The sequence below is a fragment of the Cibotium barometz genome, chromosome 1 (genome assembly GCF_041138505.1).
Source record: "Cibotium barometz isolate CiBa-2024 chromosome 1, ASM4113850v1, whole genome shotgun sequence".
NCBI classification, from domain to species: Eukaryota; Viridiplantae; Streptophyta; class Polypodiopsida; order Cyatheales; family Cibotiaceae; genus Cibotium; species Cibotium barometz.
Window position 1 is genome coordinate 40158238 of NC_141046.1, and position 23857 is coordinate 40182094.

Below are 23857 nucleotides of genomic sequence, written 5' to 3' on the forward strand. Positions count from 1 at the left end.
ATCTTCTTGCATAATCTTCAATTCTAGCTCTTTACGCAAGTAAGCGATTTTTGCCTCGTTATACGACCTGCATACAAACCAGCTAGAATATCCCAAGCCTGTTTTGTTGTTTTAGCTGAACGAATATGTGGGGTGATGTTACGTTTGACAGAAAGTGCAATCAAGGCATGAGCCTACGCATCTTGTTCAGCAGTGGGTAAAACAGCAGCAACGGTAGAGCTGCTAGAACTTGCAACATTCTCAACAGATCCTACATCCACAGAACCTGGAAGTATATCCATACCCTGCACAATGTTTCACACTCCTTTTGCAACCAAAACATGCTGCATCATGTATGCCCAAAGTGGGTAGTTGCTGTCTCCATCCGATTTGTCATCAGCAGCTAACATGCGAAATACATCATTGCTGTTATCAGCCATGGCCACTGACTGAAACTGATGCAAAAGCTACCTGTTATCAGCCATGGCCACTGACTGAAACTGATGCAAAAGCTACCTGTAATGAAGCAAACACTGAACAGAAAACAACTCGTGCTATGTAGCACGGTCCACAATAGAGTACGTATGCCTGTTTTGCAGAAAACTGCACTGTCAAAATTTTTACAGAAAATGACGAAAACACCTGTGCAGAACTTGAAATGCAAAAACGGAGCCCGAAACGACCTCACATGCGATTTCTGAGAACGCATAGCCCTACGGGTTCAGTATAGGGACCTGGAAGCGCTCGTGAAAGCTCACCTCAATCGGAGAACGTGAGCCGGAGGGTGCTGGCGGCGTAGCCCTGGGAGCCGATGCTTGCTCTGATACCAATTGTTGGAATTAGGGTTGCAGGAAAGAACACAAAGCTTGGAGAAGAAGAAGCAAGAATGCACACAACACAAAGTGTATTAGATTGTGTCAATGTACAAAAGATTAGTTAGCCCTAGAAGGATGGGCGTATATACAAGCCGGGGAAAAAAACCTCCTAAAGAGGGAAAAAGTGCCCCGGCGATCCTAAGTGTGTTCACACATCACTGCCTATATATATATATGGCAACAATAGAGATAAGGATACACATAAGGATCCCATTCTAGTTGTTGGAAGGAGGTCTAATAGAAAAAGAAAGTTCCACAAGATGTTTATGGCTAAGACATCCAAAGAATTGGTGACAGTCATACAAAAGTGATTCAAAGCAAGTGACACAAATACTCCCAAGGTGCAGCTACAACAACATGATTAGCTTGTAGAAAATGGTTACGAAAATCATACTAACAAGTATCCCCACTCATGATCTAAGAGATATTATTTTCAAATTATGCATTCAAGTCAAAAGCCATGATATGCAAATTTGCAAGGAGATAGCCCACGTGGAAACTTTGGAGTTAGCATCATCATAGAGGACGATAAGTGGGGCCGAGGGATCGCCTTTGGAAAATCTTGGTTTGTCATCAAATTGGCCAATCAAGTAAGGACTTTACCACCATTGGAAAGGCTTGATTTTGTCATTAAATCTCCCAGCAAGCAAGGGTTTGACCACTTAGTTCATGTCTAACTTAACTTTTCAAGGCTCCTATATCCAACTTAATTTTGCAAGGCTAAAGGCTTGGTTTAATCATCAAATCAGCCAATCAAGCAAGGGTTTGACCACTTTGTGCTTGTCTAACTTAAATTTTCAAGGCTCCTATCTAGCTTAATTTTCAAGGCTCCTATCTAGCTTAATTTTCAAGGCTTTTGTCTAGCTTAATTTTCAAGGCTCCTATCTAGCTTAATTTTAGAATGTTCCTATCATCTCAACTTTGCAAGGCTCCTTTCCCGCTCATTTTGCAAGGCATAATTCTCCACTTGCACTTGGTAGCAAAGATGCACATTAACTTTGCAGCTACCAAGACAATGTGTGCCGAGTTTTGAAAGAAAGCCTTTCCGGCGGCTCATTTTTGCAAGCATAATCTTCACTTGCTCATTTTTGCATATTGAGGTATGTTATCCACACAATGGAAGGCTTTTATAGATGTGAAAGATGCTATTGAAAGGTGATATCAAAGATGCTAATGATGAGAGTATGTAGTACTAGCGAGACGAGAGTGCCGAAAATGTTGTTACTTGGTTTATTACTCAAAAACTTACAAGGGTGTGCCACATGAAGCCATGTCAAAGCACATTTGCCACATTAACGGGTGTGCCAGATGAAGCCATGTCAAAGCACATTTGCCACATTAACTTCACAAGGGAGATTATAGACACACCAACTTCACATAGCATCCATGTTAACTTCACAACCCCATGTCAACTTTGCAGAGCTACTCCCTACACATTGACTTCAAAGCTACTCTCTACACGTTTCAAAAGGAATCCTCTAAGAGATTAATTTAGTGATCTTCTCTTTCAGGGTGGTGTGGATTGATTTAATTGCTTGGTTTTTCCTTCAAAATATAACCTGGTGGCTCTAGGTTGTCTCTTCTATTTTTCATGGATCTAAGTATCAAATCAGACTATAACTTCATGCATCCCTTTGCTCTTGGTTAAGGATTGTTACATCTCACTAGGTTGATTCCCTCCTTGAGATGCCATTATTCAGGTACTTGAGAAGTCCTAGCCACATAATGGCATATTCCCCAACAACATTGTCAAAAGTATGTTGACCTTTGACTGGAATTGATTGGGTTAACATTTTTGTACCTATTTTTTCCCTTGTTTGAAGGACTCAAATTGAGGGTGTCATGTTGTGTCTATATTTTCATTGGACCCTTTCTTGTGTGTATTGATTGGACCCTTTCTTGTGTGTATTGATTGGACCCTTTCTTATCCATATTGTCTATATTGAGGGTTTTTTAAATAATGTTTGGACCCTTTCTTGCTATGTAAAGACATTTAGAGGATTCAAAGTTGAGTGTGGAGTGCACATGGGACCTACTATAAGAGTGTTGTGTGCACATAATTGAGTGTGGAGCCGTGAGTGTGTGGCTTTGGATCTAGCCTATCCCATGACATGGATAGTGTGAACTGTCAAACCTCGTATAGCTTCCACACTTGTTAAGAAATGTAATGATTAGCCATGGGCAAAGTGGTTTATGGTATAGGGTGCTTAACATGGCCCTTGCTTAAGGGTGGTTCAAAGTTGTTAGGCCCAAGGTTCAAAGTTGTTGATGTGATTGCCAACTCCTATTTATGTCTATCTACACGCATGCATGTGTGTTGGCTTGGTGCCTTGGAGGTTGTTCCATAGGAGTATAACAATAAATGGTCTTTAAAGTGTCGCATAGGGAGTTGTTTTATTTGCCACGCTTTGTCAAGCTCAAGACCGATATGTATTATGCTTGGCTATGCAATATTGCCCCTCTCAAAATCCACATATCCTTTTTTTTTTTTGTGAAGATCTATAAACACTATTAGGCTTACATGAGAACAAGATTTTGCCCTTCAATAAGGCCATCTATAAGCACTGTTAAGCTTACATGAGAACAAGATTTTGCCCTTCAATAAGGCCATCTATAAGCACTGTTAAGCTTACATGAGAACAAGATTTTGCCCTTTAATAAGGCCATCTACAAGCACTATTAGGCTTATATGAGAACAACATCCACATATCCTTTTTTTTTGTGTGAAGATCTATAAACACTATTAGGCTTACATGAGAACAAGATTTTGCCCTTCAATAAGGCCATCTATAAGCACTGTTAAGCTTACATAAGAACAAGATTTTGCCCTTTAATAAGGCCATCTATAAGCACTGTTAAGCTTACATGAGAACAAGATTTTGCCCTTTAATAAGGCCATCTACAAGCACTGTTAGGCTTATATGAGAACAACATTTTACCATTCAATAAGGCCATCATGGCGGCTTGTTAGCTCTAGACGTGAAAGCTTACATTAACAACAAACTCCACAAAAGTTAAGGGTGATTCGTATTTGGTGTGCTGAATTGGTATGTTCCTACATTGGGATTGGATTGTCAAATGAAACTGGCTCTAGGAATAAAAGCACATGCAACAAGTGGGACCTAAGAGAGATAAACCCTAGCTGGAGAGACCACATGCAACAAATATAAACGTAATAGATTAACTGGGTGTGACTGTCACCAACTTAGATGAGACCCCGTTTGTAGGGAATGACTGGAATTAGGAGAACCATACTCAACTTATCCCAACCTTGGAGAACTTGAAATCAGAGCACCATTGCTAAGAGTCATGGTATGACAACTATCCTGTTTATTAAGGAGCCTTTTTAACAATTTAAACTTTGATGAAAAAAAAACCGTGCAAAAATCATAGAAGGACTGGGCAAGCTTAAGGGGAACAACCTCATGCCTCTTATAGCTTCTCATGAGAATCGAATTTAGTTTTTTAATAACTACCAAGAAGTCAAGGTAAAGTAGCCACTCCAACATGTAATTGCAACAAAGTGCATCGCTCAACATGAATCTGTTTTCCATTTGGCAAAATCTAATTGAAAACGAGTTGTCCGATCACTTTTTTCATTTCATTGACATTTGTGGACACAGTTTTCGACCCACCTAGGGCACCTATTGATGTCAGTCTTAAGGACATCGAGCTTGATGCATCGAGGGATTTCTTGCGAGATATGTAGGAAATTCTGACCGAAGCTCGGGATTCTATCAGGAGTGCTCATGATAGGGCACGGTTTTATGCTGATAGGGGATGCTCATCTCGGTCTTTTGAACTAGGAGCGTTGGTTTATTTTAATGTTCCTAAAGATTTTCAGACTTTGTCAATAGAAAAATGCTCGAATTTATCTCCTAGATATTGTGGTCCATTTCGAGTTATATATCGGATTGGCACGGTTGCGTATGAACTAAAACTACCTCCAATTGTTAGAGTTCATCCAGTCTTTCATATCGATAGATTGAAAGGGAAACTGGGAGGTGAGGACGACACAATTACTCCTCAAGAACTCGTTGAAGTCGATGAATTATCCTATGTTCCACATGAACCTGATAAGGTGCTTGAATTCAAGGAAAGGAAACTTTGTAGTTGACTAATCCCTGAGGTTAAAATAAGGTGGAAAGATAGGGAAATTGAGAATTCGACTTGGGAGTCGGTTGAGATTGTTCAGTGCAGTTCTCCTTCTTTTCATTGCAAGAGTGCAATGTTTTGAGAGAGGGGAAGTATGTTATATGTACATTATGTGTGCTATGTTATATACACATTATGTGTGCATATTCTAGGAGGCTAACCCACATTAGGCTTGTGAGCATGGGAGCATGGGAACAAGCTCTAGTGGAGCATGGGTTAGGACTAACCTTAAGGTTTAAGGTTAGGGTCAGGCATCCAAGGGTCACACATGAGGAATGGAAAGTCAAGAGTCACTTGAGGGCCCTCCTATATAGATCTAGCTTTGAAACATAGTTCTACATGGTGCTCACATACATTTCTAATAAAGTGGAATACAAAGGAACAGACTCCTAAAATATAATATGAAGTAGTTCGTCCACTTTTTTTTGTGAAGAGGACGGTAGAAAACTTGACTTGGCCACCTCAGTTTTGTACAAATGGGTGGAAAAAGGCATGTTTTAGGGCTCATATGTTTGTGAATCTGGCCTAAGTAGGACTATGGGTTTCACTCTTAATACATAATGACTTGGCACTTCTAGAGACCGAAGCCTAAGTTTGATTTGCAATTTTTGCAAGGGACTCTAAGTGTACAACGGTCAATGATATAGCACACCTAATAATGATTTTGCCCATCGTCCAAATCCCACTGCAAATAGATGCCCTCCCAAGCTTCATTCATCTACCTTGTAACATGTTATTTAATCAAGAGCGTTTAGACATGAATATATTCTTTGTTTTTTTGAAAATTTATGAATAATTTAAAGAGTTTATTTTGTGCTCTCGCCCATGTGAACGTGCCGCAACGGACTTGAGTGCTCTCGATAAACAGAGTGGATTAGCATTTTGGAGTCCGCTCAAAAGTAGGAAACTCTTCTCGTTTTATTTTTTCATCACTTCTGTCGTTCGACCGCTGCTGCCTATTCTTCTGCATCTCTCGTCTTTCTGTCCATCTTCTTCGCCGAGCTGCAGCAGGGGCACGAAGCGCCATAGCCATAGCTTCTTCAATTAACTCGAATTGGACTTCCGTTCTCTTTGTGGACTTCCCAGCCTCCCCCTCCTCCTTTTTTTTTTTGCCCCCTCGTCGTCGATCCCTCACTTCCTTGGATTGGAACGCACGGAGATGTTCTCCCCTCTTCCCTGTACACCTTCCTTTTTAGGGTTTCTTTGCAACATTGCGCAGTTTTTCTTTCTTCGATCGTCTCTTCGAAGGTTGTCATCCAATGATTGTGCGGTGTTAAACTTCTGCAAGAGTAGGAGTTGAAGAAAAGTTGTGATATTGCAGAGAGCAGGAAAAGGCAGGAAAGCAGCTATGTGGACCTCGTCGCCTTCGTCTTCTGCCTCTGTGCCTTTTGCCGCTCCCCTTGAGCCTGACAAGCGCATCGCCAGCAGAGGCAAGGAGCCCTCCCGCCTCAAGACACACTGGGACTATGTCCTGGAAGAGATGGCATGGCTTTCAAAGGTGTTTTGTTGATCCTTTCGTCAGTTTTTTTTTTCTTTTTGGTTTTTGTGATTTCTTCGAATTGAAGAACGTTTTGCTATTCTGTGCCTGCAAAACTGTGCCTGGCAAGGGGTAAACTTCCTTCACAGAACAAAAAATTTGCAGCTCCACTTGAACTTGCTTTCTCTTCATTTAGAAGATTCCATTTGCATCAGTGTGCTTAGTACATAGAGTGAGACTTCTCCAGTTTTTATGTTGATTGTGGACGTATGCTTGCTTAGTTAGCTTTAGTCCTATGCATTTTTGTTTGAGGTTTGGCTTTTAACTCAAGGAAAAGGTTTCACTTTCCAGGACTTTGAAAGTGAGCGTAAGATGAAGCTTAGCCAGGCCAAGAAGGTGGCAGTGAAGGTGTGCAAGAGTGGGCTGTCTACTGAATCCAAAGGACAACGCCGCCAAAAGGTGCACATCATGCCATTTTTGTGTGTGTTTGTGTGTGTGTGTGTGTGAGAGAGAGAGAGAGAGAGAGAGGGAGAGAGGTTAAAATGATGACACAATATGTGTGATTACTATCATAGGGTAGTCTTTATAACCTACACAAAGCATAATGAAAACGAAAAACAGATGGAAACTTAGAGGTATGCCGAGAAGACACTGATGGACAATGATGGCATGGTACGTCAAGGCTTGATAGCATTGCATAGCCGTTTCAAGGGTGAGGGACATAAGGGGGATCCAAACTCATAGTTTACCAACTTTGCAAAAAATATGGAAAAGCAAGCTTGAGATAAAAAATGTCCTTCTTCCCGAATGTGTATTCGGGTGTTGTTCAAGTTAAGAGCTTATCTTAGACTTGCCGAAACACGTATCGTTGGGTCTTGCCTTCGAGTTGCAATGCATCTCCCCAATGAGGGCATGGTACGTCAAGGCTTGATAGCATTGCATAGCCGTCTCAAGACCTTGTATGGTGAGGGACATAAGGGGGATCCAAACTCATAGTTTACCAACTTTGCATAAAATATGGAAAAACAAGCTTGAGATAAAAAATGGTCCTCCTTTAGGAGTGTGTATTTGGGTGTTGTTCAAGTTAAGAGCTTATCTTAGCCTTGCCGAAACACGTATCGTTGGGTCTTTCCTTGGAGTTGCAATCCATCTCCCCAAATGGATGCGTTAACTCGTCCGTCGCGTCCTCTCTCCATTGTCACACCATAATGCTTCTTTGTTAAGGGGGTGAAGGAAGAGCTCCCTATGCTTAGATGGAGGCAAGAAGAGAGAGTCTTTGCGGTGGTTATGTCTCACAAAAGATGGATAGGAAGGAAGCTAATGGAAGAGGAAAACCTGCAAACAAACTTGTTCAAGAAAGCAATTATCTAGCATGCAAGAATTAAATAGCATACATGCAAGCAAGTATAGAGAAGAGAAGAGCTCACAAGTATTCTATTGGAAGGGAATGAATGTGTATTGCTTAGTGTCAAAATTGACATATCTACAATTGACTAGCTTTCACACTAGGTTAGTTAAAAGTAAAAAATGGTTTGACACGAAGTCCATAGTCTTTTCCTATTTGACATTAAGCTCATCTTAAGGTTGCTTTATATATTCTAGCGTTGCCTTATAAAAGATTAGTGTTTGTTCGAGCCGGTAAGATGGCAAAGCGCCATACAGTAGGTTAGGCGAGTGAAACTATGTTAATCTACAAAGTGGTTAACCTATCCCCCTTCCTAATGGTGACCGCGTCCTCGCATAACCCAAGCTGGTGGTGAAGTTGTTGCTGAGTTGGAGAAGTGTGGATGGTCTAGGATACGCCGTGAAGTTGGCGTTTGCGAGAGATTAGGTGGTAGATTTGGGACCAATTTGTAGGCGAATGCAGGCATGTGGAGATAATCTTTGGGTAGCCCTAGTGGTAGGTAGCTTGTCGAGGCGGCATGAAAGGTATATGCAATGTAGAAGTTCTTCATGTGAGGCCTTCCTATGTTGTGGAAGTGGCTTGGCCCCTTTAAAATCAGGTGGTTAGTAGAAGCAGCCCGTGCCTTTGATTGGTGGATTTAATATGAGGATCACCATGAATAATTTGCATAGGTAGATGGCGATTTGGGTCTTCTTGGTGCGATCCCAGATCTCCCAATTTGATGCTTAGAGATTGGGCTTCTTCGTGGTGAATTTGTCGGGCCAAGACGAGGTTGTGTTGGCGTTGAATTAGAGTTGAAGCAGAGGTTGGATTCTTTGAAGCTCTATGGAGGTATCGACAAGGTTGATGGTTATCGAGGCGATGGGTTGTACCATGGGCCAAGCTTGCGCTCGTCATGGTCCCTCCATCCAAAGATGTACCTAGAGGGTTGGCGTTGACGAGGTTAGTTGCAGGTGCATGTGTTCGTGTGTGCTGTGAGGGGTGAGGGGTGAAAAAAATGTGATGCCCATAGTGAATATATAGGTAACGTGCATGGACAATGGGCAGAAGGTGTGCCTTGTCTGTACTCCTACAACTCAAAGATTTCTCGAACTCAATTGGTTTCTTCCACTCGCTTTACTACTTTCCTCCACATTTGCCTTGAAAACTTTAATATACCACTTTTCTTTGACACTTATCTTTCTGCTTTCTTCGACTCTGACACATGGTTTGGGATAAGAAATTGAGTATTGATGTGTAATGAGGTTGATCAATAAGGCGGTTGTGAATGTGTAAACGGAAGGGCAATTGAACACGGAAAATCTAATCAATCATGAAATCTGAAAATACACATAAGCATGCCGGATAAAACAAGATGACAAATCTGCACAGTACACCACACTAGGGGCCAGAAGATGGGCTGACTCCCCCCCTTTATGGTTAGATTACCAAAAAGGAGTCTACTTCCAATACAACTTTGTGGGTGCCCAGGGTTCACCACTGGCTGCACCTGTTTCTTCCAATACAATATGAAAACAAGAAAACGTAACATAAACTGGATTTGCTGACAATTCTCAGCACAAGTGAGCATTCCCGGAATCAAGCACATGCAGGACAAGTATGGACAGCCCATAGCACTCCCACATCAGCCCGGGACAACTCAACATCATCTTCTTCTTCTTGTATGGCTCATAGGGCAAGTCGACCAGCCCTCAAAGGCTGTTTTCAGCAATCAACTAGCCCTTAGTAGCCTCAGAAGAAAATCGACCAGCAGTTTTACACAAGCTTGCAAGCCCCCGGTCAGAAGGAAACTGTCTAGGTGCCCACGACCAGCTCTTCCTCCGTGTTTTTATCCTCTGTCCAGCCTTTGTTCAAGCTGTAAATCAGCCGGCCAGCAGTGGAGAACATGCAGAAGGAGTCCGCCAGCTTCTCCCATGCATTCGGTGAACTTCAGTCGGCGATGGATGGCTATAGAAGCTTGCCAACAGGCTGAAAACCAGCCGACTAGCCCTCATGCACCATTGAAAAGCATGCGCCCCCTCCAATCTGGAGTTTTTCTCAGTAATAGAGGCTTTCCGCCGAAAATAGCTCACTCGTGTGCTTTGTAGGTCCAGAACGAGACGCCTACTTGAAGAAGGCCCAAATATTGTCGAGTGTCCAGTTTTTGGTCGCCACGTGTATTAAATAAGTCCTGCTCAATGTGTACTCACTTATAAGTTGTCCGGTCACTTATAAGTGAGTGTGAACCTGCACTAATAATTATTAGCATGTGAACTCATAAAGTTGTAAATTGCGTTTTTTGGGATACTTACCACTTGCAAAACACATGTAGACCACTTGTCAGTCCCAAACAGGTGTGCACATGCACGTCCACAGGGTGCCCAGGCGTCCCCGGCCCCATGGACAACGTAGGCAAAAATCTCAGGCATTGTCCAGGCAAACAAGACAAGTCATCCAAAAATAAAATCAAAGTCATGCACACACATGAGTGCAGCTAGATTGGAAGAAACACCCATCTGCTCAGTTGTATCCGATAAAATGTCCAAGGCTCATGATCCTTCCAGAACCTTCCCAGAACATAAATACAAAAGATCTCCAAGATAGCTAGTTCCAGAGAATTTCATTATGTCAGGTTCCATGGGCCATACATGTACACCATGTCAGGCCCCACAAGCCACACATGTACTATCATGTCAGGCTACACTAGCCATACATGTACTGTCGTGTCAGGCTCCATATGCCACACAGACACACCATGTCAGGCTGCACCAGCCATACATGTATAGTTCTAGCATGAAATGGCAAGAGAGTAGATACAATGCTCTACACAAGAGAACATCCCTTTTGAGAGTGCCCCATGCCCCTATTATATAGGAGAGCACTCAAGTGACTCTTGACTCTCCATTTCCATGTGTGACCCTTGGTTGCCTCACCCTAACCTCAACCCAAGACTAGACCTAACCCTTGCCCCACTAGAGCATGTTCCCATGCTCCCATGCTCACATGCCTAGGATGGGTTAGCCTCCTAGTATATGCACATAATACGCAACCACAACAACAGTCGGCTGCCAATAGGAGACTTACACATCTAGACGGGCAAGCATTAGGGAGGCGACAGCAGGTGTTGGACCAGCAAGGGAATAAGTGCAGCATTTAATATGTTTTTTTAGCAATATTTCTTGTCCAAGAGCTGGCCGACAAGAGCAGCATCTGGCCTACCAACATCGCTCCATCATATAAAAGCATAAGACATTCATTTTCATAATCAATTCACTCATTTAGCATATTCAAAAGTAGAAGTCATCATTTAGCATGTAGAAGGGGCCAGAGATCACACCTAGGGGGAGACCAAGGGCGTACATCATATACATGATACAAGCATTACAGTCACCTTTTTGTATTATATAAATACAGAAAACCTGACACCAACTCTCTTCTTCTCTCTCCTCTGTCCAAATCATGTTTATTTCTTAATCAAGCTTAGAGTTGTGGATCAGTGCAACAACGCTTCCACTCATGCAACATTGGTATCAGAGCATTCAAGCTCTACCACTAAGCATAGTCCCAAGGAGGTGGGAGGTGCACAGATCCATCACAAGAATGCAATCAAGGTAGCAGATGGAGAGGTCTACAAAAGCTAGAGGAATTGAGATTATGTACTTAGAACCAGTATATCATTAAGCTCTCAGATCAGTTTCAAAGGCCTAGCAACAGGCATGATTAGTTCGAGTAAGTGACCCACCACTGTGTTAAGAGAAAGGGAAAGCAGGCATGGGGACAGTAGTGTAACAGATGCTCAGTTCTTCAGCAAGACTTGGAAGTGGAGATCAATAGTGGAAGATGTTCAAACAAAAATATCAAAGCCAAAGTCAGAGTCAAAGTAAAAGGTTAAAGTCAGTAGTCCATGGAGGAAGGATGACAAGGTCTCCACCTCCACCTCGTCATCGAGTTTAGCAGGAGGGGATGTAACGCGCACGCCCGTGCCATGGCTAATCTCCGAATGAATAACCTAATTCCTGATTAATATAGTAGTTAGGACAGCATTTAGAGCATCATCAATAATAGCATCATTACCATCAACAATAGCATCATCATCAGAAGCATCAACATCAGTATCAGCATCATCATATTCATCATCATCAACATCATCACTAGCATTATGGAGTAGCATAAGAACCCAATCGGTAGCAAAAACAGCAGTTGGTTGCCAGTAGGGGACTTAGGTAGCCAGTCGGCGAAGCATCAGGGACGCAACAACAGCTGTTAGACAAGCAAGAAATAAGTCTAGCATTTAATAGGCTTTTTAGCAATATTTCTTGTCCAAGAGCAGGCATAATAGCAGCATCTGGCCGACTAGCATCCCTTCATCATATAAAAGCATAAGACATTCATTTGCATAATAAATTCAATCATTTATCATTTGCATAAGACATTCATAATAAATTCAATCATTAATCATTTTCAGAAGTAAAAGCCATCATTTAGCATGTAGAAGGGACCACAGGTCACCTGTAGGGGTAGACCAAGGGCCTACATCATGTACAAGCATTACATCCCCCTCTGAAAAAAGATATCGTTGGATTGATATAAGCCCAACCCGATTCTGATCCAAATCCAAAAAACTCTGAAAGTACCACCGTGCCCCAGGCATGGTTAGCAACCACAGATCCAAAGCATCCCACCGGGTCCAAAAAACCATCCTCCAAAACAACAAGCCTGCAGAACTGGCAGGGGGAGGGGCATCCTCAGAAGCATCACAAAGAGATGCAGAGATAGACTCCTCACAATGAGGAAGGGAAGCAGGAATATAAACTGCAGTGGTAACAAAGTCCTCAAAAGCATCACAGATAGCAGAAGACTGTTCCAGAAGTAGAACCAGATCCCAAGAATCAACAACAAATAAAGGATCCATGTGAAAGGATCACACCGCAAGGGCAAAAACACCCTCCTTGTTCTGCAAATACTGCAAAGAACACAAGCTCGGACGAAATAAACTCTGCTCAGGATCGCTGAAAAGATCACTGCTCTCCTCCAGAAAAACTGGAAACTTCTGTCACAGAAGAAAGTCTCCACAGATACAAAATAGCTCCCGAAATTGATCCTCAAGTGAAGTAGCTGGAGAAAGGCCCCCTCTGAGTGTAGAGACTCCTGTGGGAAGCAAAAAACGCAGCCAAAACATTGCTATCCAGCAAAAATAGCACTCCACCGCCAACAAGGCAAGGAACATGTAGAAACCGGGAAACCATGTAGGCTCGAAACAAAACACAGGTATAGATGCTCCAAGATCAGCAAAACGCGGACTGAAATCTGAAATTCAGAATCCTCCTCAAGTACCAAACTGTCTCCAAAGCCACAATCCAAACAAGAAACCCCCTTTGCAAGTGATCTGTGTCCACTGGAGAAGAAAACGCAACCAAACAAGGGCTACAAACCTGAAAATTCAGGTCAACCGGTGTCCACACCTCCTATGAGGAAAAACGCTGAAGAGAAAGTACCTTCAGGTCCAATAGATGAAGCCCAAGTGAAGGTAGAGCTACCAGCAAGATCGGTTCAGAAAAATGCAGCAACCATGGCTGCAAATCTGAAAATGCAGAGGTATAAAGTGGTTGTAGAATAGGCTGAATATGGAAACGCTGAAGCCTCACATCAAGAACTGCTGTAGGGAACAATCAGTGGGGGAGGGATGGCACAAGATAACCAGAAGGGATAGGCAAAAGGGAGCCCAGAGAGCTCCAAGATCAGGGCTAGGGAAAGCAAGCCCAAACAGGCCAGAAAACGCAGCCTGTTTGGGACAGCTATGTTGCTGTCCATACCTGAAAAAAAAAACGCCTGAGAACCCTGGAAGGTGCTGCTAAGAAGGACTGGTATGCTGTCCAAAAAAATTGCCCCTATCAGGCTGCCTAAAGGCTGAAAACTGACGCCCTGGAGAGGAGGAACTGCAGCCCACTGAAAGAGGGATGAATCAGCCCTTGAAAATCTAAAACGCAAGCTTCATCTGGTGAAAAAACGCAGATCTGTCCATGGGTAGAAAAACGCAGATCTGAAGTGGTAAGGAGGGAGCATCCAACGCTGACAATCACCGGCGCTCTGATACCATGATAGAATGTGCAGCGGAAGAAGGGAAAGTGGAAACATAGGAGAGAGAGTGAGAGAGAGAGATGGAGAGGAAACACAAGTGAGAACCTGCTCTCAATATCATCACCAGAAGGAATACATGTCCCGAGCAAGAGGGGAGAACCTTGTATGTGAGGGATTGTAGCTAGACAAGCTAGGCAAACAATGCAAGCAATGAAATATGAGGGAGGCATGCCGGCTATATATACTACTACATGTAGGCATCCGACTGGAGCAAAAGAGCCTCCACGATTGGGAAAAATAGCCAGCACCATAAATGGGGAATAAATATGGGTAAAATACATGTGAGGGGTGACCAGCCCCTTAGACTAACATGGTCAGCCCTAGAGGCTAAAATAGGACACCAAATAGGAAGCCAGCAAGTAGAGGATGATGTCTAACATGTCCGTGATTTGGATGCTACGTTTGCACAGGTTCGGACAGCCATAGAAAGATCTCAAGCTAAGCAAGAAGCTTGGAGCTAGGCAGGCTGATTGGCGAGCTGAGTTAGGGATAGACTAACGGGCGGGTACCCAAGTATGGACGGGCGGGCGCCCAAGTGTGGACGTCCGATAAACGGTCAAGAGCCTATAAAAGGGTGGCCAAGGTTAGTCATTAGTCATATAGAGTCTCGCGTGATTTGTGAGAGCTCTATGGTCAGGAGCCTGGATCTAGTGCAGATGTGCACCTGCTTCATGCAACCGAGGCCGGCAGCAGTCTGGAGGTCCGCGAGGGTAGCTTTGTGGCAGTATGGGACGCCATGAGGAAGAGATTAGTCGGTACGTCCATCTAGTTAGCTCAGCTCGTGGCTCGGTGGGGACAACCAAGTCTTGTGGGCTTGCCCACGGTTGTCAAGGTTGGGAGGTGAGTCAGGCTTGCATCCCCGTCTTGTTTGTTGGTTTGTTTGCAGGTTTCGAGTCATGTACCAGGAGCGTTCCACGAGGAGATCCTTTGGGGATTTGACAGTGATATCAGAGCATACCTCGTGAACGAGCAAGTCGGTAGGTAGAGAAGATGAGATCGAAGAAAGGTATGAGTTCAAGAAGCTTGCTGTTTTTGTCTGTGCATACTGCTATTTTTCAGATTAGTATGTTACTTTTTCATCAAAGAAACCTGTGATGATGGAGAAGTGGTCGGGTAGGGTTGATTTGTTTAGCAAGAAGAAGGCTAGATGCTTTTTCGCAGTCGTATGAACTGTTGAGAGAGAGAGAGAGAGAGAGAGAGAGAGAGAGAGAGAGAGAGAGAGAGAGAGAGAGAGAGCCAGTCGGCTATTGTTATAAGAGAAAGAGAGAGAGAGTGAGAGAGAGGGTCGCCGACTGCTGTGTGCGCAGGGTCGGGTGCTGCTGGCCGGGTCTTGCACACGGGCAGTGGGCGCAAGCCGTATAGGCGGGCATCACCAGTGCGTAGGGAACAACGCAAGCCAGTTGGACGCAACCGCATATGTGCAGTCGATGTGGGCAGCGCAGGCAAGCAAGTGGCCAAGCCTAGGCGCAGGTAGGCGCAAGCAGCCGAAGGCACATGCAGCAGTCGGCGGCGACTTCAGGCCCACGCAAGTGACGGGTGGCGCTAAATTCAGGTGGGCGAAGGGAAAAACGCGAAAGCATACTAGCGTCGGATTTTAGCTTTTGTAAAAAAAAGAACAAAATATACGCTTTGCTTTTGTTTTTTTGGATTAAACCTTAGTAAAGGGTTTAAAGACCCACTTAATGCTTAAAAGTGTTTTTTTAAAGAAAATAGAATATATATATATATTTTAGCGTTTCGAGTTCGGAATGAATATCAATATATAATGAGGAAATATAAGTAGCTGTTCGTCTAGTGGGTTTCGTTTCCCTTAGTTAAAACACCCTAAGTGACATTTTCAGAGCGACTTTTAGGGCAAAAAGTGAAGCTATTCAAACAGATTCATAGCATTTTTCCAGTTCCTAGGAAGCTCTGTGGTCTGAGTCCGAGGAATAGCATGAATTACTATTACTCAGTCTGCGTTTAAGTACGCAAATGATTGCGGAATCCTTTTTCAATGGGATAGTGGAGCGTCGCGCATATATATATATATATATATATATATATGTGTGTGTGTGTGTGTGTGTGTGTGTGTGTGTGTGTGTGGAGTGCAGAGTCGCCTGCTGCTGTCTTTCTCGCCCGAGCTGCCCCGTCAATCTCCGCTGTCGGACCAGGCCCTTTGCCCAGCGCAGAGATTTCGTGCTGCGCGCTGAAGGCTGCTTCCCCCTCTCTTCTGTTCGCGTTGTGGCCGCCTGTGTGGACACTGCTCGCGTAACGTGCTCCACCCTGTTGACTGCCTACCTCGTTCTACTCGCCTTATCTTCTTCTCTTTTTTCGCTTATTGTTTCTCCTCGTAGTCGTGTTCACTTTTTCAATCATGGCTTCAGGTTTGGATGTTTGTACATATGCTCGAAAAGAAAGACCTGCAGATGCTAAGCGCCGCCTATCAGAGCCTGCATCACAAGATGATGAACTTACTACGGAAGCTCAGTACGTCTTTGACACCCTTAAGGATGACTTTCAGCAGTCACTACAAGAATGGGGAAAACCGGTTCCAGAGGTCACGTACAAATTGAAATTGCCGTTGTCAGGCGTTTTTCTGTAAAGGTGTTTTGAGTCCGTGTACATATGGGATGCATGGTTTATGAATAAACTTTGCCCTGAATGCCCTGGCAATTGTACAGAGTGGGTGGTTTTATGGTTTTTTTACGAGCTGATGGTGATGCCTGCATGTGAAAGTGTGTCGGGAACTTTGAATATGATGATGGTTGGTCAATCTGGGGTTGATTCTGGATGCAGAGATGGCACTCCATTTTTAGCATGAATGTGGAGATGGCCGGCAAAGCAGGGCACTGACTGGAAAATGGTCTGGTCTGGTAAGTTGATGCTGCTGATCACGAAGTTGTGGGTAGCTCTGGCACTGGTTTTGGAAAGTTGTGGGCGCGGCGTGATGATCCGAAGTGAAGGAAGGAGGGGCTCTTTTAGCATTAGTGGGTGGCCATTATTGAGGCTTTGAAGCTTTAATAAATAAAAAAAATATATAGGTTATGTGGCCACCCTATACCATGTGGAAGCTTGGTTGGACGCCAACACACCATCGAGAAGGTGGCGAAGGCGTGAAGGAAGGAGAGAAGGACCGCCTAGCTGGGGAGTCGTGGGCAGAGGAAAAAAAATCACCTTGTGTAGGTGCTGCAGCAGAAGAGCCGGGCCGGGGGGATACTGAAGAGACGGCGTGGGGAACCAACAGAGAGGCAACGGGGCGTGTGAGAGGATGAGTGGGCGAGGAGAGCCAGATGGAGCCGAAGAGAGGCAAGCAGAGTGAGTGAACCGCCTTGTGCAGGTGAGGCTGGCGAAGTGAAGGGCTCACTCGGGAGTATATACGCAGGCCTAAGGTGCCAAGTAGAGCCGCCTGTGTGAAGCTGGCAAGTAAGTGAAGGTCGCCTTGGCGGGACTGGTTGGCGACTGGTGATGCGCCAAGAGCCTGGCTGGTGATATAGCGGGATGTCAGAATATGCAGCGGAGATGATGACCAAATCTGGGAACACGAGCAAAAACGCAGGCAGAAAAAACAGCACAAAAAAAGAGAGAGATGTAGGCGTGTAACTCTGCTCTGATATACACAAGAAGATCCCGAATATGATACAAATAAGGCATGGGGGTGGGGGCCTATTTATATGCCCCCACAAGTGCAGTCGGCCTGCTGAAAAAGGGCTCCACGACTGCATATGCAGTCGGCCAGCAGCATGCACCCAGTCGGCCAGCTCTGAGGAGTCCACGACTGATCAAATACAGTCGGCCAGCTCCAATACACATATCAGATGTAGTCGGCCAGCATATAGATCCTCCTGCCAACTCAGGGATGCATCCCAAGCCACAGAAAAATGGAAAAAAATGGGGGAAAAATACGGAGAGTGGGGAAAAATGGGAAAACACCTCATAAGGGCGGGCACACCCACAACAAAGGCCCTGGTGTATAAATCTAGACAGGAGATGACTTCTAACACCCCCTCTCAGCTCCTGGCTGTGTGACCAACCACTGGGAGCTGGGGTGCCGCCTGAGCAAATCCTGAGAGCGACTTCGTGAAGAGGTCCACCGTACTGTCCTCCGTCGAACAGAACTCCAGCAAGATGTCATCAGCAACAATCTGTTCACGAACAAAGTGCCTCTAGATGACCAAGGGTTCCTCCAGTGGAAGCCCAAACCTGCAATGTAACCTCCTCATGCTCCGTAAAATTGCTCCTGGGCCATAAGTAGATCTCCTCGTGTCCGGATCTCCTCCCCAAACCGAGTCACTCCAACCGTGGAGTCGAACTCCATCCAACAATCCCCCTCCTGTGTACAAGAGTCCATGATCCTTCGCATGCCGCAGAAACCACAGGAAACGCAATCCTGCCTCCCAAAGAGACATCTGCAACCAAGAGCTCAACTGCCTCATCAGGAAGCCCCCGTCCAATCCGGTGTCCATCAACCAGATCCATGAACCATACAGCTTCTGAATCACTGAGACATCACACTGCTCACAAGGATCAACACCTGTTACGGTGCACAAGCAAGTCCTGGAAACCTGATGAAACCTGTCAACCACCCCCTCTGAATCCGGAACCACAAAGCTTGGAGAAACCACCTCCTTCTGCAAGTAAACACCTGTCACCTGCCTGGCTTTCCGAAAGGTCCCCGTGGAAAGAACATCCTCAACTACTGGAAGTTCTATGTCCCGAACACGACGAGACATCAGAGCATAAGTGACCTGTTCAGCTTCCTCTGACTCACGAACACAAGAACTACCAACATCAGTACTGGAAAGTTCCTGCCAACTGCTGCCATCTACTGGTAAGCTATCCACCACCTGGTCTCGAAAAGCCCGCACCTGCAGCGTATCCACACCTGAGTAGCTATTACCACACTGCCACTCATCACAATCTTGAGGACCTGGGAGAGAGAGTGCTGAAAGCCTGTAGACTCCATTCTCCACTCCACCTTCCCAAACCACTTGGCCTGTTGCTTTGTCCCGGAGAGCAACAAAATGCTCATCAAACTCCACCCGTACGCCAGTCTTGCAAACCTGATGCACTGACAACAGATGAAAACCAAGTGCCGGAACATACAACACCTGGGAGGAATGCTTCCCCCCTCTGCCATCGGGAACTATCTCCATCCTGCCCTCACTGTGAACTGGGATAGTGGACGTATCCCCAGTAAGAATATGACCAGAAAGCCTGCAGAGATCCTGTAAACCGGAACGGAAAGGAGTCATGTGCCTGGAAGCACCACTGTCGAGAATCCACTCCCGAGTATCCGTTGCGGAGAATCCTCCAATCTCCTCCCTGCCTGAAGAAAATGAAGCATCGGTGTCCATCACCTCCAGGTGCACAAAAGCCGGAGTCTTCGTGATTGCTGAGGAGTCTTCACCCTTCTCGGTCTTCCGCTTGGGACACTGCCTCCAGTAGTGGCCTTTCTCGCCACAATCATTACAGGTCCTCTCTGCCTTCAACTTCTCGCGGTCAGCATCGGACTTCTTCTCAGAAGACTTCTCCGATGAAGCCTTCCCTTTGCCCGAATTACGGCCTTTCGACCGTTGGCCAGTAAAGGCCTCCGAACCTCCACCCTGAGGAGGGTTCGTGAATCGTTCCTCCTGGTCCAGGACCATGGGCACAAGCTCCTCCCACGTGATGGTGCTGAGCCTGCCACTGGTAATCAACGACGAGTAGAATGCTGAGTACGAAGAGGGCAAATGTGACAGCAACGTGATGGCCATGTCCTCTGACGATATCTCCTTCCCAGCCTGAAGAACCTCCTGCTGAAGAGCCTGCAGCTTGTTAATATGCTCCCGCATCGTCGACGACTTTGCAGGGCTCATAACCCGCATCTGTACTTCCAAGGAAATCCTCTTCATGGGCGATACCCTGTTGTAAAGTGAGGCCAAATGCTGCCATATACCTCTGGCCAGCGTCATGTGCTTGACATGATTGATTACCTGCGGTGTGCAGTTGAGGAAAATAAACGAACGGACCCTGGCGTTGACGCGATCCCACATCTGCGTCTGGGCCTCCCGGTCCTTTCGGGTTGACGGTAACTCCCCTTCCTCTACTTCCGGCCGTGGAACACCAACAACGACGAAATCGGCGAGATCGTAGGACTCCAGAACGGATTCCATCATCACCTTCCATATGCCGTAGTTGCTCCCGTCCAACTGACGGTCCACCGGAAACGTGGGGAGTGTCGGGATCTTCACATGTCTCTCGGCCATCTCAAACAGATCTGCCATAGCGGGGATGTACTCTGAAAAGGGTGGGTGGGTGGGAACAAAGAAGAACTGATACCTGCAAGTGGCTGTCCAGCAAATCAGCCCGCCTTCCTCTTGCTTCTCCTCTTCCCGAACAGTCCAAAACAGTCCACCAATCAGCCACAAAACAGCCCCCTCTTGCTCACACAAATCCCAAGACCTATCTAGAGCCTAGGCTCTGATACCATGTCAGAATATGCAGCGGAGATGATGACCAAATCTGGGAACACAAGAGCAAAAACGCAGGCAGAAAAAACAGCACAAAAAAAGAGAGAGATGTAGGCGTGTAACTCTGCTCTGATATACACAAGAAGATCCCGAATATGATACAAATAAGGCATGGGGGTGGGGGCCTATTTATATGCCCCCACAAGTGCAGTCGGCCTGCTGAAAAAGGGCTCCACGACTGCATATGCAGTCGGCCAGCAGCATGCACCTAGTCGGCCAGCTCTGAGGAGTCCACGACTGATCAAATACAGTCGGCCAGCTCCAATACACATATCAGATGTAGTCGGCCAGCATATAGATCCTCCTGCCAACTCAGGGATGCATCCCAAGCCACAGAAAAATGAGAAAAAATGGGGGAAAAATACGGAGAGTGGGGAAAAATGGGAAAACACCTCATAAGGGCGGGCACACCCACAACAAAGGCCCTGGTGTATAAATCTAGACAGGAGATGACTTCTAACACGGGAATCAATAGAGAACGCCGAAGTGGCTGCGAGGAGTGGTGGTGAAAGGAAAGAGGCCGCCTTTGGTGACAGCGAAGCCGCCTCGCAGAGGCGTGGTGAGAAGACCAGAGGAATTGGCTGGCAACAAAGAAGTTGGTGATGGATTAAAGGAAGCCGCCAAAGAGAGATCGTGTGGGTGAGCTGCAGGTCGCAGGTGAGTTAGCCACCTCTGGAGGGCCGGGTAGAAGTGATCGCATTGCAATAGAGAGAGGCTCGTGGAGAGCATTGAAGCATTGGGAAGCTTGTGAGCAAAGCTTTCGTGTGAGGAGCCACTGCCATAGCTCGAGGAGAGTGTGGGTTGGGCATCCAAGAGACACAAGCTGCTACAGAGCGAGCGGACCAAGCTCATGCAAACCAGGCTTGTGGAGAGCACGAAGGGAGCCAAGAGCGAAGGTGTTGACGCCGGTTGTGGAGAAGGAAGTTTTTCTTTGAAGACTTGTGCAAATAAAAGTCTTGGCCTGCCATCTGATTAAGAACATGTGTGTTGGGATTTGTCTCTGAAGAGGGCCTTGTAATTAGTGTTATGCTATAAGTCTTAAGCAACTTTTCTTTCCACTGTACAAGCTTTGGGTGTGTGCATATGGTGTTAAGAGAGCGGGAAAATGGTTCTTAGTGTAAGTGTTGTGAGCAATGGGTATGTGGGCAACGAAATAAGAATAGCCAGTCATGGTGAGCTGAGTGAGTTAAGAAAGAAAGGGAATCTAAGGGTTTTGAATTGAAGGTGCTGGTGTATATTCTGGCTTGAACCTGTGTGGTGTTTTGAAAGATTTCTGTTTCCAGCATTGTGCTGGTGGTGCCCTTGTGTTTATTCTGTCTTCCAAGGCTGCTGGGTAGGTAGCTATAGAGGCATTTCTTCTTTTCTTAGCCTCCCCACACCGTCCCTCGTGAATCCTCTCAGGAAGTTGTCTCAAACTGTAGTTATAATTTTCTTTCCAGGAAGAATCCCAGCGGCCAGTGATGTCGCGCAATGGATTAAGTCCATCCTTGGAGGATGCTTTGTAGAGGGAGTGTATTTTGCTTCCAGAGGCTTTTATGAGGTGCATTTATCAGATGCTTCGTGCAAGCAGAGGCTTCTTGAGTTCTCTCCCCTGTTTTACGGGAAGCAGATGGTACATGCTATGCCCTGGTCCCCAAACAAGGATTATCAAAGTCTTATACGACATCATTGTCCTGTATGGGTTGAGGTTGTTAACTTCCCGGACTATATGCCTGAAGAGTTGCTTGGCCTGGCTGCTTCTTTGGGACATGTCATTTATCCTCCACGCCCCATGGGAAATCGTAACAGGCTCTGCATTCTCTGGGACACTGATACACCTACCCCTCCTTCTATTGCAGTGGAAGTTGAGGGAGTGCAATTGGGAAAAAAGTATTTTGAATTGAAGTGGGGTGTGTTTGCAGGAGCTTGTTTTGTCTGCCACAAGTTTGGGCATCTAGCCTCTGAATGCCCAATGGTTCTGCATCAGCCCCCTCCCAATGCCTTGCCGCCCCAGACACGGAAAAAGAATGAGAATTTGCAAGCTAAGACAGCAAATAGAAATGGAGCAAAGAATGCCAAACCAATCAATCAGGTGCAGTCACTTGCTGGAAAAGGAAAAGATAAAGGAAAAGAGAAGATGAATGAATCTGCGGGGATTGATCAGGATGGTTTTCAACAACCTAAGAAGGTGGTTGTATTGAAGCAACGCCCCCTTCAATCTCGTCAATGGGATGCTTCTTCTCCCTCACCAGGACAGGCTTCTACTTCAGCTCCTGTCCTTCAAAATTGGGTGGGCGTTTTGAAGAAGGGCATCCCCATATGTGATTCAGAAGAAGGGGAGAATGCTATGTCTGTGCTTTACCTACAATGTACAGAGCCTTTGCAATGTCTCAAAGTGGAGGCTTTTATGGAATTATGTACATAAAATGCAGCCAGATATTGTTTGTTTGCAAGAGCATAATCAACACTCCATGGTTGGTCATCATGTTTATTTTGGCGGTTATGATATATATTATGCTGTTACCACTACCTACTTAGGTGTATGCATAGTGGTTAGACATGAGCCGGAGCCTCAGTTAGCCTTCAATGACAGCAGTGGCAGATGGATGGTCATACAATGTAATGTCAATGGTGATATTCTTGAGTTTGCATCAGTCTATGCTTCCCAGACCTCTGCCATGAGGGCTTCATTATGGGATTCTTTATGCAGATATCCATGGAGATCCAATGCATTCATCTGTGGAGATTTTAATAATTCCCCTCTGCCAAGAGATAACACCACTTCAAGATCTCATATGCTATCATTGGAAAGGCAGAAATGGGACAGCATGCTTCTTTCTGTGCAGGCTGAAGATTTATGGGTGCTTCTCCAAGGGTCAGTGCCTGGATATACTTTTCATCATAATGCACTTACCACATACTGGGCAAGGCTTGACTGATGGTATTTGTTTTACCCTCAACAATTTGCAGATTTTAGCCCTCATCTCCTTATAGATTTCTCATTGGGCTTGTTAGATCACGCCCCATTGTGGATGAATTTGTAGCTTGGCATGCCTCTGGATGATTTGCCACCCCTCTCCAGTAGATTATTGCATGTTAATCAGGCTTATTTCCGACATCACTATTTCCAGCAAATGATCAGACTTGCAATTCATCCCTTGCCTTTGCATGCCCAGGAGGACATGAATTATGCTTGGGACAGCTTTGTCTCTCGTATGCAGAATGTCATTAGGGAGTATGGCAACTGGCATATGACTGAATGGAGGAATGAGGTTAAATGGGCAAAAAGGACAGCACAACAATTGACTGAATTTTCTCAGTTAAGGCCTCTCTCTGATTCAGAAAAGGATTCCCTTTCACTTGCTCAGTTTAAATTGAG

General features: G+C 45.3%; 1 protein-coding gene across 2 annotated transcripts in view; it reads left to right on the forward strand.

Moving 5' to 3' along the window:
• Positions 1-5898: 5898 nt before the first annotated feature.
• The window catches only part of PIE1 (SNF2 domain-containing protein / helicase domain-containing protein), a 181288-nt gene continuing 163329 nt past the window's right edge, over positions 5899-23857 (forward strand). For both annotated transcript variants that reach the window (XM_086802094.1, XM_086802096.1), the window contains exons 1-2: positions 5899-6507; positions 6838-6945. In XM_086802094.1, coding sequence (XP_086658220.1) covers positions 6358-6507; positions 6838-6945 — 258 coding nt within the window. In that variant the 5' untranslated portion in view covers positions 5899-6357. The remainder of the gene's footprint in view (positions 6508-6837; positions 6946-23857) is intronic.